Raw genomic sequence first — 15,597 nt, forward strand, 5'->3', positions numbered from 1 at the left:
AAAAGACAACTTCAGTGATAGCAATAAATACACTAAGTCCATTCCAGGCCTAGTGTGGTGGCATACATCTGTAACCCACTACTCAGGAGGCTGAGGCAGGAGGATCGTGAGTTTGAGGCCTAGTGGGCTACAAAATAAAACTGAAAACAAAAAGGAGCAATTCCATTCATGGGGAAGAGAGCCATCCGTGACTGTAGGGGTCCCCCAAAGAGCCAAATCCACACGGAATCTCCCAGCCTAAGATTCCCACTTGCCTGTACCAGCCCTGGCCCTGCCTTTCAAGGTTTTGTGGATCACAAATTTTGCCAGTACTGGGGCTTGAACTCTTGGCTTATGTTCTTGCTCAGCTTTGTGCTCACTGCTGGCGGTCTACCCACTTGAGCTGTGTGACTGCATGCACGATGGCCAGACAAATGGCAAATCCTTTTCTCCAAGTCTATGGCCAGATCTTATTTTCTGAAATGTCTTTAATAAGCAGAATTTAACCATTTTAATTCTACTTTATTGATTAAAATTTTATTAGTTTAGGGGCTGGGAAGTTGGCTCAGGGGCAGAGCGCTTGCCTTGCATGCCTGAGGCTCTGGGTTCGATTCCTCAGCACCACATAGGCAAAAAGAAAAAAAGCCGGAAGTGGAGCTGTGGCTCAAGTGGTAGAGCACTAGCCTGGAGCTGAAGAGCTGAGGTACAGCGCTCAGGCCCAGAGTTCAGGCCCCATGACCGGACCCCCCCAAAAATTTTATTAGTTTATTTAAATGCCTTTACTTCCAACATTTTTCTAGTTAACTGGAGATAAAAGTCTGCCCAATTTGCTGTGAGGACTGTCTTCCAACTGAGATCCTCAGATCTCAGCCTCCTTGAGTACCTGGGGTTATAGGTGTGAACCACTGGCACTTAGCATAGAAAGTTTTTAACTCTGGGAAAGGAAATACGATCACAACTCTTAACTTAGCATTCACTTTCACTTTTTCTTTCTGTTGGTCGTGGGGTTGAAATCAGGGCCTGGGTACTGTCCCTGAACTCTTTCACTCAAGGCCAGTGCTCTGCTACTTTGAGCCACAATGCCACTTTCAGTTTTCTGGTGGTTCATTGGAGATAAGAATCTCAGGACTTCCCTGCCTGGGCTGGCTTGGAACCATGATCCTCAGATCTCAGCCTCCTGAGTAGGTAGGATTACAGCCACCAGCCACCAGTGCCTAGCCTCATTTTTTTGGGTCATGACATGCTCTGGTCAACTGAATGTTCAGCTCCTTGGTGACTATTGTGTATACTCTACAAGAGAATAACTTTGCAGAAGTGATATCCTCAACTAAGGCCTGAGAACAGCAAATTCACCAATAGGCCTGACCTTCAATACCAGCTGCCATCTGCCAGGCCAAACCCTATGCTCTCTGCACCTTGGGATTTGACACACCCACTGCCTAGGTGAATCTGCACGAACCCTCGTCTCCCAGTCTGCAGGTTCACTACATCTTAGATTCATACTCTGAATCTATTCTGAAGCTATGTCTCCTGTTTGAGGAGGGTGAGATGATTCCAGGGGATCTTTTACACTAAGGTATAAAATCCCTACCACTGAAGTTCCTCAGTGAAATCCCTGCTCTAAGTGCAGAAGAGAGAGAGGAGAAACAAAATCACACAAAAAGGGTAAGTTGAGGCCTGTAGATGTTCACTATTCTCTGGTCCTCTTGTATAGCTAAAATAGTTCATTAACCAAACTTTCAAAGTGGGGAATATTTGACAAAATGAATGTGAACCATCTGCAGCAAAGGGTGTGGCGCAGGTGCATGTGTGCACACGTGTGTATGTGTGTGCTTACTGCAAATTGTGTGTTTTCATTGTAAACTGAAAATCAAATTAAAGTTGGGGTCATGGAAACAAGAGGCAAATAAAACCCGAGTTCCTAAGGAAAAAGTCCCTGTGCTTGGAGCCTGCTCTTGTCAGTGAATCCTTCGTTGTGATCAGAGAAGTACCAGAGCTGGGAATGAGGAAAAGGTGGTGTAAGGAAAATGGAAAAGGAATAGGCCAGACTCCATCGTCAACAGGTGAGGACAGGAAGGGGCTCCTCAATAAACAGTCCTCCCCTGCTGATGATCCAGTCCAGCCTATCCCTTTTCCATTTTCTCTATATTTGGTGCTGAAAACCCAGGAGAGAAAAAGTGCCAGGAGTAACTGGGTCCCCTCCACTAAGGGGCAACCAGCCTCCTGGCCACTTCTCACTGAGCCTTTCCAGTATCTTGCCTCTTTTTCCAAGGCCTTCCTCCATTGGGAGCAGAGAGCCCTCTGAGCTTACGTTGATTTAAACAGCCACCTGAAAGACCTTGTGGCCTTTGCCTATATAAGCAGTGCATGGCTGTGTGGCTTGAGGTATTATTGGTCCTCTGCGTAAACTCAGAGAAAGCCTTATCTCTCCCCCACTCTCTCTCCTTGTCCCAGGACTCTGCATCTCCAGGCAGAGGCTCCCTGCCTTCTGACAAAAACTCTACCCACTAGCCAGGAGCCTTCAAGACAATGTAACCAGCCCTTGTTCATAGTGGAGGTGCCCCAACACGAACTTGCCCTCCCTCCCTTCCTGTCTGTGGCATCCCCAAAGACTCCAGGAGTCTCACCCTTGCTTGACCCCCTGACGCCCTTTAATTAGGACTTTGGGGATACCCTCTCCTAATTATTGGGATCTATCCGTCTTCCTTCCCAAAGCTTTAGGGGTGCCTACAAGCATTGGGAAAGGCCCTGTAGTCCTACCAAATTATCCCAAATGGGCTTTGGTCTCCTTGGGATCAAGGATGATGTCCTTGGCCAGGCCCACAGTGGAAGCTGGGTGTGGGGGCTATTGTATCCTGGGGACCAAGGTCCGAATGACCTGCCTGTAGACAAGCATGTGAGCACACATCTGGTGTTTTGCTTGACCCTGTGGAATAAGGCAGGACTTAGTCCTTCAGGTGGTGCCAGGGATAAAAGCCCTTATCAAAGGAGCCTCATGCTGAGCAACTGGACTCACTGAGAACATGGCTAATAGGTGTCACTCCTGGGAGTTCCCAGTATCAGGATCACTGGGGGCCTTTCCAATTGGTTGGGTCTTGCTCCAGCAGATTCTGATAACGCCATCATAAGGCAGTCCAGGGACCAGCATTTTCAAGCATCTAGGCAATGCTAACAGTGGACAGACCTGCAAGCTCTGGGTTTCTAACAATGACACATAACATGGTGATTCAGGTTACAGTGGTCGGGTCCAAGTGGGGAGGGGCTCACTAGAGAGAGGAGTAGAAGGTGACAGTCTATACAGAGGAGTCAGACAGCCAGAAGGATGGAAGAACAGATTGCTGACAGACCAGCTCATTCTAAAGGTATGGCAGAGTGTCTTGTGCAAGAATCAGCTATCTTAGTTTTTTGTGTGTGTGTGTGTGTGCCAGTTAAGCCAGGTGCTGGTGGGTAACACCTGTAATCCTAGCTACTCAAGAGGTAGAGATCTGAGGATCACAGTTCAAAGCCAGCATAGGCATGGAATTCTTACCTCCAATTAACCACCAAAATGCCAGATGAGGAGCTGTGGCTCAAGTAGTAGAGTGCTAGCCTTGAGTGCAAAAGCTCAGGGACAGGGTTCAAGCCCTGAGTTCAAGACCCAGGACTGCCAGTTAATTGAGGAACTACCTGCCTCATGAGCAAGGACTTTGTTTTTAGGGCAGAGCTCCATGGTGCTCACTAACAGGTTTTTAAAAGGCAGAAAGAGTCCCATCTCAGATGATTAAAATTTGAAGCTGGGAGCCAGTGGCTCATGTCTATAACCCTAGCTACTCAGGAGGCTGAGAGCTGAGGATTGCGGTTCAAAGCCAGCCTGGGCAGGAAAAGCCATAAAACTCTTATCTCCAATAAACCACCAGAAAACCAGAAGTGGCGCTGTGGCTCAAGTGGTAGAGCACTAGCCTTGAGCTGAAGAGCTGAGGGACAACACTCAGGCCCCCTGACTACAGTTCAAGCCCCCTGACCAACAACAACAACAAAAAATTTGAATACAATTTTGATACTTAAAAAAAATGGAGCTGAGGGGCTGGGAAGTTGGCTCAGTGGTAGAGCGCTTGCCTTGCATGCCTGAGGCCCTGGGTTTGATTCCTCAGCACCACCTAAGCAAAAAGAAAAAAAAAAGCCGAAGTGGCACTGTAGCTCAAGTGGTAGAGCGCTAGCCTTGAGCTGAAGAGCTGAGGGACAGTGCTCAGGCCCAGAGTTCAGGCCCCACAACCAGACCAAAAAAAAAAAAAAAAATGGAGCTGAGGGCTGGGAAGGTGGCTCAGTGGTAGAGCGCACGCCTTCCATGCATGAGGCCCTGGGTTCGATTCCTCAGCACCACATAAGCAAAAAAAAAAAAAAAATGGAGCTGAGGTCTAGGTCCGCTGAGCTCAGTGACAGACTCCTTGCCTAGCACATGGAAGGCCCTGTTTCCATCCAAAGCCCTGGAGGGCGGGTGTGAGGGGAAACCAGTTCCAGCTCTGGACATGTCTGCCTCAAGAGAGGAGACAAGGGCCCTGTGGGATTGAGGTAACTGCTGGACCTTTGGAGGGTGGGACAGGTAGGAGAGGGCATGTCCCAGGGCCTGGGCACTGTCCTTGAAAGTCTCATGGACTTTCCTGCCTGGGCTGGCTTCAAACCATGATCCTCAGACCTTAGCCTCCTGAGTAGCTAGGATTACAGATGTGAGCCATTGGTACTCTATTTGCTGGATCTTTAATACTAAATTTTCTTTCAAATGGAGAGAGAACAAGGCCAAGGTGGCAAGGTGATAAACGTCCGTAAATTCCGGGACCTAGGCACATGAACACTTGTGCTGGTTTCTGTGCTTTCCTGTTTGTACACATGAGTACTTGTGCTGGTCTCTGTGCTTTCCCGAGTGTTTAGACTATTTCATAATCAAAAACTGTGAGAAGGGATCAAGATTCCATGCTAGAAGCCTCTGTAATGTGTATGCTGTTGAACCCAGCCCTCCTGATCAGAAAACGCACCCCAAGGCTATAGCTAAGAGTACAATTACTTCGGGAAGGGGTGTTCATAAGAACATTCTGGAAGGGCTGTGCTGGGGTGGTTGGGGCACTGTGTTTTTGTGTATTTTCTAGGTTTCCTACTATGAACTGTTCATAGCCTTTTGTAACGAGAAGGTATGAAGGAAGAGAAGCTGCCGGGCTGGGTTATACAGACAATGCATGCAGGCCCAGCACCTTGCAGCTGGAGCGTAAATGAGGGATGACAATAACACAACACTTAATATGTGCACTTACTATGGTTGTTTTCCCCGAGGCGGGTGGACCTAATACCACAATCTTCGGCACTGTAGAATAAAAAGATTTGAATGTCACCACTCAGCATGACAGAGCAGCCTCCCTGGTGGTGGCACTCGGGTGTATTTATTTCTTTCCTCCCCAGATTTCATTTCTGCTGTTGACATGGCCATTTGTAACCCAGCAGCCGGGAGCCGCTCCTACCAGGAAACTTGTCTGTGTTTAGAGGTAAGCGATCACTGAGATGGTTTATTTTTCTCTCTCCATGGGGACATGGACACGGCAGCTTATTTGCCAAACTAATAAATATCAAGAACAATTGGGACTTCAAACACCATAAAGCATTTTAAACAGGGACTTTGTCTCAGGGACATTCTCTCAAATAAAGTTGTATTTTATGTAAATTGACCTTCGAAGTTATGGGTATATATATTTTTTATTTATATATATATATATGTGTGTGTGTATATATATATATATATATATATATATATATATATATGCCTTTTTATTTAGCAAATCGTATCCCCCATCATTTTACAGAGGAAAATAATGGAAAGAGGCCTAGAGTGCATGAACCAGATTTATAAAACCCAAGGCAGGAAAGTATTTGTTTTCAGAAATGGGTATTTCTATGCAAATGAAAAAAAAAAAAACCCCAAACCTGACATCTCATTTGCAGATTCCTAAAGCAGCTACCAGAACACAGAGTAGGTGCCAGCCACTGGAAAGGGGCAGACCACCACGGGGACAGGTGATAGAGGCCAAGGCACAGGTCAGAGGAAGGAAACAGGATGCCAAGTTCAGTCCCAGATCAGTGGTAACAGCTTGCTGAGCTGAGGTCCCTCCCCATCCCCATGAAAAGCAGGTAGGGGACACATGAACTAATAGGTCTGACCTGTCACCATCTGGGCCTGAGTGTTGGGCCAATGGAGCTCATTTTGCAGATAAGGAAACAGGTCAGGAGACACCCAGGGTCTGGCTGTTTCTTCCATGCAGGACCTAAGGGGCCCCATTCTCTGCCTTGGCTGGTTGGCTGGGCAGGGCCTTCCAGCACTCTCCCTCTGAGTGAGAAAAGCCATGTAGAAAAACTGCTTTCTCGGCCAAGTCTGATGATGAGGTGACTTTGGGAAAACTCACATCCTCCAGGGAGAGGACAAGGAGGTTGGCACTGGAATGTCATACAAGGTTTAGGGGACCACAGGAAGGGCCATCAAAAGGAGAGGGGCCTCTTCTAGCCCTGGCAGGGAGGCTCCCTTGGGTCACAGGGAGGACACTTGTGTGGCCAAAGTCAGAACAAGGGACTGGCGGAACGAGGGGGCATCGGCCTGTTGTTCATCGCCCCATTGTGCTAAGGGGTTTCTAATCACAGGTCTTCATCAGATGCAGCTGGGTTCGGGCGCCAGAGAAGAAAGGAGATTCATGGCGACCAGGGCATCGAATCCCCAGTAGCACTTTCTTCCTGGGAAAGTTGCTGGGCCAGAGCTGCAGAGAAGCCCTTCCCCTCCCAAATTGTACTCGTCTCTGAAAATACTTTAAAAGCGGAACATCCGAGGGCTTTCACCCCACCTCATTTCTCGTACTCATTTATGTGATTAATTTCGGTTTCTTAAAATCTAACACCTTGAAACTCCAGCCCAGCTCCTGAGTAATTATTTATAAACAGTGTCATAAAAGGCTGCTCGACTGCCAAGAGTAATCAACTTCCCCCAGCTGCTTCAAAGGAAATCAAAGAGCCCTTCCATCCACGAAGCCTTTTGAGGTTTAACTAGGAGCATGATTTAAAATTCACAAGAAAACCCTTAGGTATTGGGGCTCTAATACACAGCTTTCCTGGACAAACGTTTGATAAGAAACGAAATACACCATTATATCCACCACCGCCTGTTTTAATATTGCCCAGGGCCACTGTAAATGCTCACTTTGTACTAAATCTGCTTTTCTGGTGGGAAGGGATGCCAGCACCGGGCCCGGCTGGCTCTGCTCCCCAGGTGCTAACAGGTGGGATGAGCTCTGAGCCTTCCCTCCTGCCACACCAGTCACCTGCCAGTGCTCCCACGGTCCAGCAGCAGCAGAGCTGAGGTCCTGGCTCCAGGTGACACGGCCACTGTGTGGTCAGAAGGAAGCATGACAATCTGACAAGTAGCCCAAGGTACTGGAAAATGCTTATAGTACTCTTCCATGGCTTCTGCACTGCAACCTAAGAGGCTGGGCTCCAATGGATTCCGTGCTTCATCCCACTTTTGGAAAGGTCACAAAGGCGGCTGGCCTCCTGCACCCTATCCTCCACCAGGCTCTGGGGAGGCTCACACAAGGGGAGAGGGGTCCACCAAGTCACTGTCCTCTTTCATTAACTGGCTGGGAAGGGAACTGAAGATGACCCAATAGCCAGAAATGCTGCAGGCCCAGGGCCTGGGCTGCAGGGACAAGCTAACCTCCCCTCAACAAGGGTTCCTGGAATCTTGTGATTGTACCTGGAAAGCATCACTCCATTCAAGAGACAGACAAGAGGCTGAGCACAGCCAGGAGCCATGATGCAGAACAACATGGAGGACAAGGTAAAGGATCTGCGGAAGGCAGCCTTTGGAAAGCCAGGAGCCCCTGGAATGCATGCAAGGAGGTAACACAGGGACCCCCACAAAGGAAAGAGGCTATCCAGTGGTCATGGCTACACTGCATTAAACCCAGATGACAACACTCAAACTTGACAACCTGGTACAACAATGTGTTTGACATTGTGATGTCAATCTGTGGCCAGAGTAGTAGGAGATAGAATCTGTCTAGGTTCCATGTCCAGGTTGGAGGCCTAGAGAAGCCAAGTGGGGGGGGAGGGGGCTGGCCTGAAGCTCAGGGCACACACACCCCCAGGCAGGCAGGCAGCCAGGCAGGCAGGTTGTGCCAATTAACAGGAGAAATTGTCAGTGCGACCTAGTCATCATCACTCATAATGTGTGTGTGTGTGTGTGTGCGCGCCTGTACACATGTGCACATGTGTCAGTCCTAGGGCTTAAACTCAGGGTCTCATGCCCTCACTTGAGTTTTTTGCTCACAGCTGGTTACTCTATCACATGAGTTATACCTTCACTTCTGGCTTTTGTGGATTAATTACAAGGAGGAGTCTCAGGTTTTCCTGTCCAGGCTGGCTTCCAAACTTGATTCTCAGATCTCAGCTTCCTGAGCAGGATGATAGGCGTGAGCCAGGGCCTAGCTCACAACTTTTTTTTTTTTTTTTATTAATCTGGTCGTGGGACCTGAACTCCGCGCCTGGGCGCTGTCCCTCAGCTCTTCAGCTCAAGGCTAGCACTCTACCACTTGAGCCACAGTGCCACTTCCGGCTTTTTTACTTTTTGCTTATGTGGTGCTGAGGAATTGAACCCAGGGCCTCAGGCATGCAAGGCAAGTGCTCTACCACTGAGCCACCTTCCCAGCCCTAGCTCACAACTTTTAATTCAGGAAAATCCCATTTAGCTTCCCACAAGCCAGCCCACACTCTGGCATCCAGGGAGATCCCGGCTCTCATTCTGCCAGTCATCTCTGACTGGCTACCAGACCTCTCCTGAGTGTTGGGCTAATGGTGCTTACTTTGCAGATATGGAAACAGGCCAAGAGATATCCAGAGGCTGGCTGTCACTTCTGGCCACCCAGAAGCCTGCAGGCCCTGGTGGGGGCAGGGCCTGCAGCCCCACTCTGTATTACCAGCAGCCTCTGGTGGGGGGCGGGCCTGCAGCTCCACTCTGTATTACCAGCAGCCTCTGGTGGGGGGCAGGGCCTGCAGCTCCACTCTGTATTACCAGCAGCCTCTGGTGGGGGGCAGGGCCTGCAGCTCCACTCTGTATTACCAGCAGCCTCTGGTGGGGGCGGGCCTGCAGCCCCACTCTGTATTACCAGCAGCCTCTGGTGGGGGGCAGGCCTGCAGCTCCACTCTGTATTACCAGCAGCCTCTGGTGGGGGGCAGGGCCTGCAGCCCCACTCTGTATTACCAGCAGCCTCTGGTGGGGGGCAGGGCCTGCAGCCCCACTCTGTATTACCAGCAGCCTCTGGTGGGGGGCGGGCCTGCAGCTCCACTCTGTATTACCAGCAGCCTCTGGTGGGGGCGGGCCTGCAGCTCCACTCTGTATTACCAGCAGCCTCTGGTGGGGGCAGGGCCTGCAGCCCCACTCTGTATTACCAGCAGCCTCTGGTGGGGGCAGGGCCTGCAGCCCCACTCTGTATTACCAGCAGCCTCTGGTGGGGGCAGGGCCTGCAGCCCCACTCTGTATTACCAGCAGCCTCTGGTGGGGGCAGGGCCTGCAGCCCCACTCTGTATTACCAGCAGCCTCTGGTGGGGGCAGGGCCTGCAGCCCCACTCTGTATTACCAGCAGCCTCTGGTGGGGGCAGGGCCTGCAGCCCCACTCTGTATTACCAGCAGCCTCTGGTGGGGGCAGGGCCTGCAGCCCCACTCTGTATTACCAGCAGCCTCTGGTGGGGGCAGGGCCTGCAGCCCCACTCTGTATTACCAGCAGCCTCTGGTGGGGGCAGGGCCTGCAGCCCCACTCTGTATTACCAGCAGCCTCTGGTGGGGGCGGGCCTGCAGCCCCACTCTGTATTACCAGCAGCCTCTGGTGGGGGCGGGCCTGCAGCCCCACTCTGTATTACCAGCAGCCTCTGGTGGGGGCGGGCCTGCAGCTCCACTCTGTATTACCAGCAGCCTCTGGTGGGGGGCGGGCCTGCAGCTCCACTCTGTATTACCAGCAGCCTCTGGTGGGGGGCGGGCCTGCAGCCCCACTCTGTATTACCAGCAGCCTCTGGTGGGGGCGGGCCTGCAGCCCCACTCTGTATTACCAGCAGCCTCTGCGCGGCCTCCTTAGCTTCCACGCTGCTCTTATTGCCCTTTGGCTTCACTTCTTTTTCATCTTGCATTCACTTCTCTTTATTTATTTTTGGTGGTACAAGGGTTTGAACACAGGGCCTTGTACTTGGTAGGCTTGCACTTACCCGACTACTAGAGCCCTGCCCCTAGCCCTTTTTGACTTATTTTTCAGGCAGTTTTGCCAGGAAGCCATTCTTAGACCTTAATACCCCTGTTTACATCTTGCCCATAACTGAGATTACAGGTAAGACCACCATATCCAGCTATTAGATGAACTGATGGCAGGCAGGGATGGGAGTGGGGGTGGGGAGGAGTGTCTTACTAACTTTTCCTCCAGGCTGGGCTTGAACCATGATGCTCCCAAGCTTAACTTCCTGAGTGGTTAGGATTACATACATAAGCCACTGCAACTGACTTTTTTATTTATCTTGCAAGTCCTGGAGCTTGAACTCAGGGCTTGAGCATTGTCCCTGAGCCTCTTTATGCTCAAGGCAGTGCTCTACACTTGAGCCACAGCACCACTTCCAATTTTTTCTCAGTAGTTTCTAGAGATAAGTCTCACAGACTTTTCTGCCTGGGTTGCTTCAAACCAGGATCCTCATATCTCATCCTACTGAGTAGTGAGGATTACAGGCATGAGCCACTGGAGCCTGATGGCATTTTTTAAAATGATGACTTAGCATCATTTTTCTCCTTAGGCCATGTGACCCCACATGGGGGCATCTCAGGCTTCTAGCCCATGAAGCTGCAGCATACCCTTCCCTGGTTTGCTGATAGCTTAAAGCAGCTTAGGGGTCCAGTGGAAAAAACACTGCACTGCCAAGATACTGGTTCCCCTCACTGACAGCTCATCTAGGGCAGAATGACCATCCACTTGGCAAACTACAGAAATGGGGTGCAATAAGAGAGTCTACTTGCTTGAGCACCTCTGTCTTTGCTCCTGCCCGCTTCCCAGTTCTATGCTCTGGCCTTGTGTTTGGCTGCTCTGCTCTCCTGCCGAGGTTTGGGAGCTCTGGAACTCATTAGCAGGCACTGATAATGAGAGCATCAGAAAACCCAAGTGCTCACCTGTCTAGGTATACCAGAAACCCATCGTCAGTGATCAGAGAGCTTAAACCCAACAGGCGACATCAGCGAGGGCAGGCGGAAGCATTAATAATTGATTCTGTGGGCTATTCTGAGGTTTGCATTTCAATAACTCGGCAAGAGAATTTTTAGTGGTTAGGCTCCAAAAGAAACGGAAAGCATTTTCCAATTAACTACCACGTTGTCAAAAGCCCTGCCCTGTTTTCACCCTCCTTCCGACACAGGTGGTGCTCAGGGTAGGGTAGGCCTCCTGGAAGAGAAGGGCAGCTGAGGCACACCCAAGTGCTCACCATGGTCGTTGTTCCGATGCAAGTGGTCCATCATGAAGGGGATGGGGTCCTCGGGCTGGTGGATCAGCAGCTGCTCCAGCATGGCCTGTGGGCACAGGGCAGACACTCAGGTGGTTAACACCTGCAGGGCCCCTGGTTGCTATGGATACTAAGGACTTGCTCTCTCCATTGAACTGCCCCCCCCCCACATGCCTTCATCTTTGTATCAGGGGACCCAGCCCCTGCTCCTACTTATACCTGCTGGGGTGCCTGTAAGCTGAGGCATGAGGGGGACTGAGTGGGTGCTGCTGGGAAGGGATGTGGAGGGAGGCAGATGTAGGGGCAGCACTGGAGGAACCATGGCCTTGGTGCAGAGCAGGGAGACCAAGGCCCTCACCTGGCCTTTCCTTTGTTCTCCTACGCTGCTGTCTCCTCAGCCTGAACTTTTTTATTATTATTAATTATAATTATTATTTATTATTATTATTAGTGCCAGTACCGAGGCTTGAATGCAGGGCCTTGAGCTCTCCTTTGGCTTTTTCATTCAAGACTAGTGTTCTACCACTTACACCACACCTCCACTTCCAGAATTTTGCTGGTTAACTAGTGGTTAGAATCTCTTGGAATTTTCTGCTGGGGCTGGCTTTGAACCAGGATCTTCAGATCTCAGCCTCCTGAGTAGCTAGGATTAGACATGAGCCACAGGCATCCACCATCTCTTCCTCATTCTTTTTTTTTTTTTTTTTTTGGTTATGGGCCTTGAACTGCAGGCCTGGGTGGTGTTTCTGAGCTCTTTAGCTCATGGCTAGCACTCTACCACTTGAGCCACAGCACCACTTCCAGCCTTTTCCATTTATGTGGTGCTGAGGAATCAAACCCAGGGCCTCATGCATGTGAATCAAGCACTCTACCACTGAGCCACCTTCCCAACCCCTCTTCCTCATTCTTGTCCTGGCTAACTTCTGGGTCCTCAGGTCTCATGGAAATAAGACCTCCTGACCATGTGTGCTTAGTATGTGCCCATTTGTCCTATGTTCCTGCACAGCCCCACTGTGAGGCTCCTGCTCCTCTGCTCACCTTGTTCCTGCTCATTCAAGCAAAATTCCTTCTCCGAAACAGGCCACGGGTTCTGTGGACTTTACCATCCAACTGGGTCTTCAGGCAAGTCATGAGGGGTACCCAGTAAAAATGTTTGTTATAGAACACGGCCATCACTACTACCCGAGGCAAAGGGGCACTGGTGGCTCACACCTGCAATCCTAGCTACTTAGGAGGCCTAGAGCTGAGAATCATGGTTCAAAGCCAGCTCAGGTAGGAAAGTCCATGAGACTCTTCTCTAATGAACTACCAGAAAACCACAAGTGGAACTGTAGCTTAAAGTGGCAGAGCTCTAGTCCTGGGCAAAAGAGCTCAGAGACAGCCCCACAACCAATTTAAAAAACAACAACAACAACAAACAACCAAACAGGGACTAAATATTTATCAAGAGTCCTGGGATTCTCTGGCCACATATTCCTATTGAAGCAAACAAAGGGAAAACAGCTCCCAGGGATTTAGTACAAATGGCACAAAAAATGAACTGGGTTGCTGGGGCAATTGAAAGCATGGCACAGTAAAAAAGAGCACTAAATTGTGAGAAGTCCTGGCTCTCATTCTGTCCCCATCCAGCCCCTTCCTTTTACTGGGCCTCAGCTTCCCCGTCTGTTCAATAGCCAGGTTGGAGTCAATCCATGTATATGAGTGATGTGGGGCTGGGAGGTTGGCTTAGTGGTAGAGTGCTTGCCTAGCAGGCATGAAGCTCTGGGTTTGATTCCTTGGTACCACATAAACAAAAACAAAACAAAACATGAGTGATGTGCTTTAAGATTTTAGACAGCTTGCTTGGGATTCAGTGGTTGCACATTTACTGTGTATTAGGAAAATACATCAAACCCATAACTTAAATGATATTGATTAGGATAAGGGGGAAAGAAGCTACTTAAAAAAAAAAAAGAAAATGAGTTGCTTCCAAGGAAAGATTATGTTAAAATGAAAAGTGTAGTAGCAGTTATGAACCTATCGAATCTGATTGTTTCATAGAACCATACACACACAACCACAAAAAAAACTGAGTGCAGATGAAATCCAAATGAGTGGAAGCCTGAGTCTTGGCAGGTATGGTATTGTGCCCTGTTGCTTTCCTGGTTTTAACATGGAAGATATAACCCAGGGAACCCAGGGCAAGGGTAGATCAGAACTCCACACTATTTCTGTAACTTTCTGAGTTAAAATTATGTGAAAATAAATGTTACCTCCCCCAAAAAAGGGTCTAAACTATGGAAAGAACATCCAAATGATGAAGGACTGGAAATGTTTCTTGAGCAGCTGCTCAACCAATCACATCTGAACACATTCTGATGACCACATCCCCCAGGAACTCTCCAACTGACCAATCCCTACTCTTTTAACAGCTATTTTCTTGTGTGTATGTGTGTGTGCAAGTGTGTGTGGACACACACGCCAATACCAGAACTAAACCTCAAGACCTAGGCGCTGTGCCTTAACTTTGGTTGTTTTTTTTGTTTGTTTTTTTTTTTGCCATTCCTTAGGCATGAACTCAGTGTCTGGGCGCTGTCCCTGAGCTTCTTTTGCTCAAGGCCAGCGCTCTACCATTTGAGTCACAGTGCTACTTCTGGCTTTTTCTATGATGTGGTATTGAGGAATCGAATCCAGGGCCTCATGCATGGTAGGCAAGTGCTCTACCACTAAGCTACATTCCCAGCTCTGTCCCTTAACTTTTCAGCTCAAAGCTAGCACTCTATCTCTTGAGGCTCACCTTCACTTCTGGCTTTTTGCTAATTAATTGCAGATAAGAGTCTCAGGCTTTCTTTCTCCAGGCTGGCTTCCAACTATGATGCTCAGATCTCGACCTCCTGAGTAGCTAGAAATACAGGTGTGAAACACCCTCACCTAGCTTTTATTTTCTGATCAGACATCTCTTTCCCTGGACAATGTACACTTTCTAAAGTGTGTTTTGGGGGATAACTGGGTTTCATAACGTGAGCTTGGCTCTGTAGTGCACGAGTCAGAGGATCTACCTCTGGGAAGGGGGTATATCCCAAGCAGCAGATGAACGTTGGGAAACTGAGTTCCAGCTGCCCTTTGGCCCTCACAACATGATAGGCCATAAGTTCCTCCAGTCCAGCTTCTAAAAGCTTTTACTTCCAGATGCAAAAGGGAACACAGGGCCACAAGTGAGGTTGAGGGTGTGCCTAAGGTCACCCAGTGGGCTGGGAGCAGGGCGGGAAACGCTGGACTAACGTTGTTTGCTATCTCAGGGAACGTAACCTTGAACTTGAACGACCCCCAGCACAGAAGCCTGTATTGACTTCGGCGCCCCGAAGGTCCCCCAGGAGACCTCCTGAGAGCGCCATCTCATGGGGGGTAGAAAGCGTCCTGCCGGGCTGGCCGGTCCCTTCCTTCCCTCGTCCGGGGTCCCCCAGGGCTGAGCCCCGCAGGTCAGCTCGAGGGCCCGCGGAGCGACGGCCAGGCGGGACTCCAACGCCCAGAGGAGGGGCCTCGCCGCGCACCCCGACGCCACCACAGAGCCTCCGGTCACCTGCATCAGCTCGAAGATGTGGTTCTCCTCCCCGTACTTGGGCATTTCCGGGGGGATGCGGTGCGGCGCCGTGGTCGCGTCCATGCCGGCCGCAGAGCCGCTTGCTTCCTAGTAACCGCGTCGCTAGGGCGCGCTCCTTGCGTCATCAGCGCGCGCCCCCGCCAGCTCCGCCCCTTCGAGCGCGCGGCCCCGCCCCTCGCCCCGCCCCGCCCCGCCCCGCCGCACGTGCGGCGCGGGAGGTCCCGGGCCTCGGGGCCGGGTTCTCTCCGTCCTGGCCTCGCCTCTCTGGCCCGGTCCTCTCCAGCCGGCATCGCGCTCCCCCCTGTGCCTCCTAGCGGGGCCCCTCGCTTTCCCTGGGGTTCCAGGGTCACAGGGGTCCTCGAAGGGGCCCCTCTGTGAGCTCCCCCCGGCCCCACCCGCTTCTGCTGCCGCCGCCGTGCCTGGTCCGGGAGCCGGACCGGGGCCAGCCCTGGATCTGCCTCCTGAGCCTCAGTTTCCCTATCCGGAGCCGCGGCGGGGCCGGGCGTTTGCGG

The 15,597-nt window shown here is 50.7% G+C and overlaps 1 protein-coding gene across 1 annotated transcript in view; it reads right to left on the bottom strand.

Annotated features, from left to right (window-relative positions):
* The window catches only part of Ak8 (adenylate kinase 8), a 117,331-nt gene extending 102,138 nt beyond the window's left edge, over window positions 1-15,193 (bottom strand). The window contains exons 1-3 of the mRNA XM_042681141.1: window positions 15,065-15,193; window positions 11,488-11,572; window positions 5,262-5,311 (exon numbers count right to left, since the gene is read on the bottom strand). Of these exons, the coding sequence (XP_042537075.1) occupies window positions 5,262-5,311; window positions 11,488-11,572; window positions 15,065-15,148 (219 nt within the window). The 5' untranslated portion in view covers window positions 15,149-15,193. The remainder of the gene's footprint in view (window positions 1-5,261; window positions 5,312-11,487; window positions 11,573-15,064) is intronic.
* Window positions 15,194-15,597: the final 404 nt, after the last annotated feature.

Source organism: Dipodomys spectabilis, unplaced genomic scaffold, assembly GCF_019054845.1.
Source record: "Dipodomys spectabilis isolate Male_0828 unplaced genomic scaffold, ASM1905484v1 ptg000067l, whole genome shotgun sequence".
NCBI classification, from domain to species: Eukaryota; Metazoa; Chordata; class Mammalia; order Rodentia; family Heteromyidae; genus Dipodomys; species Dipodomys spectabilis.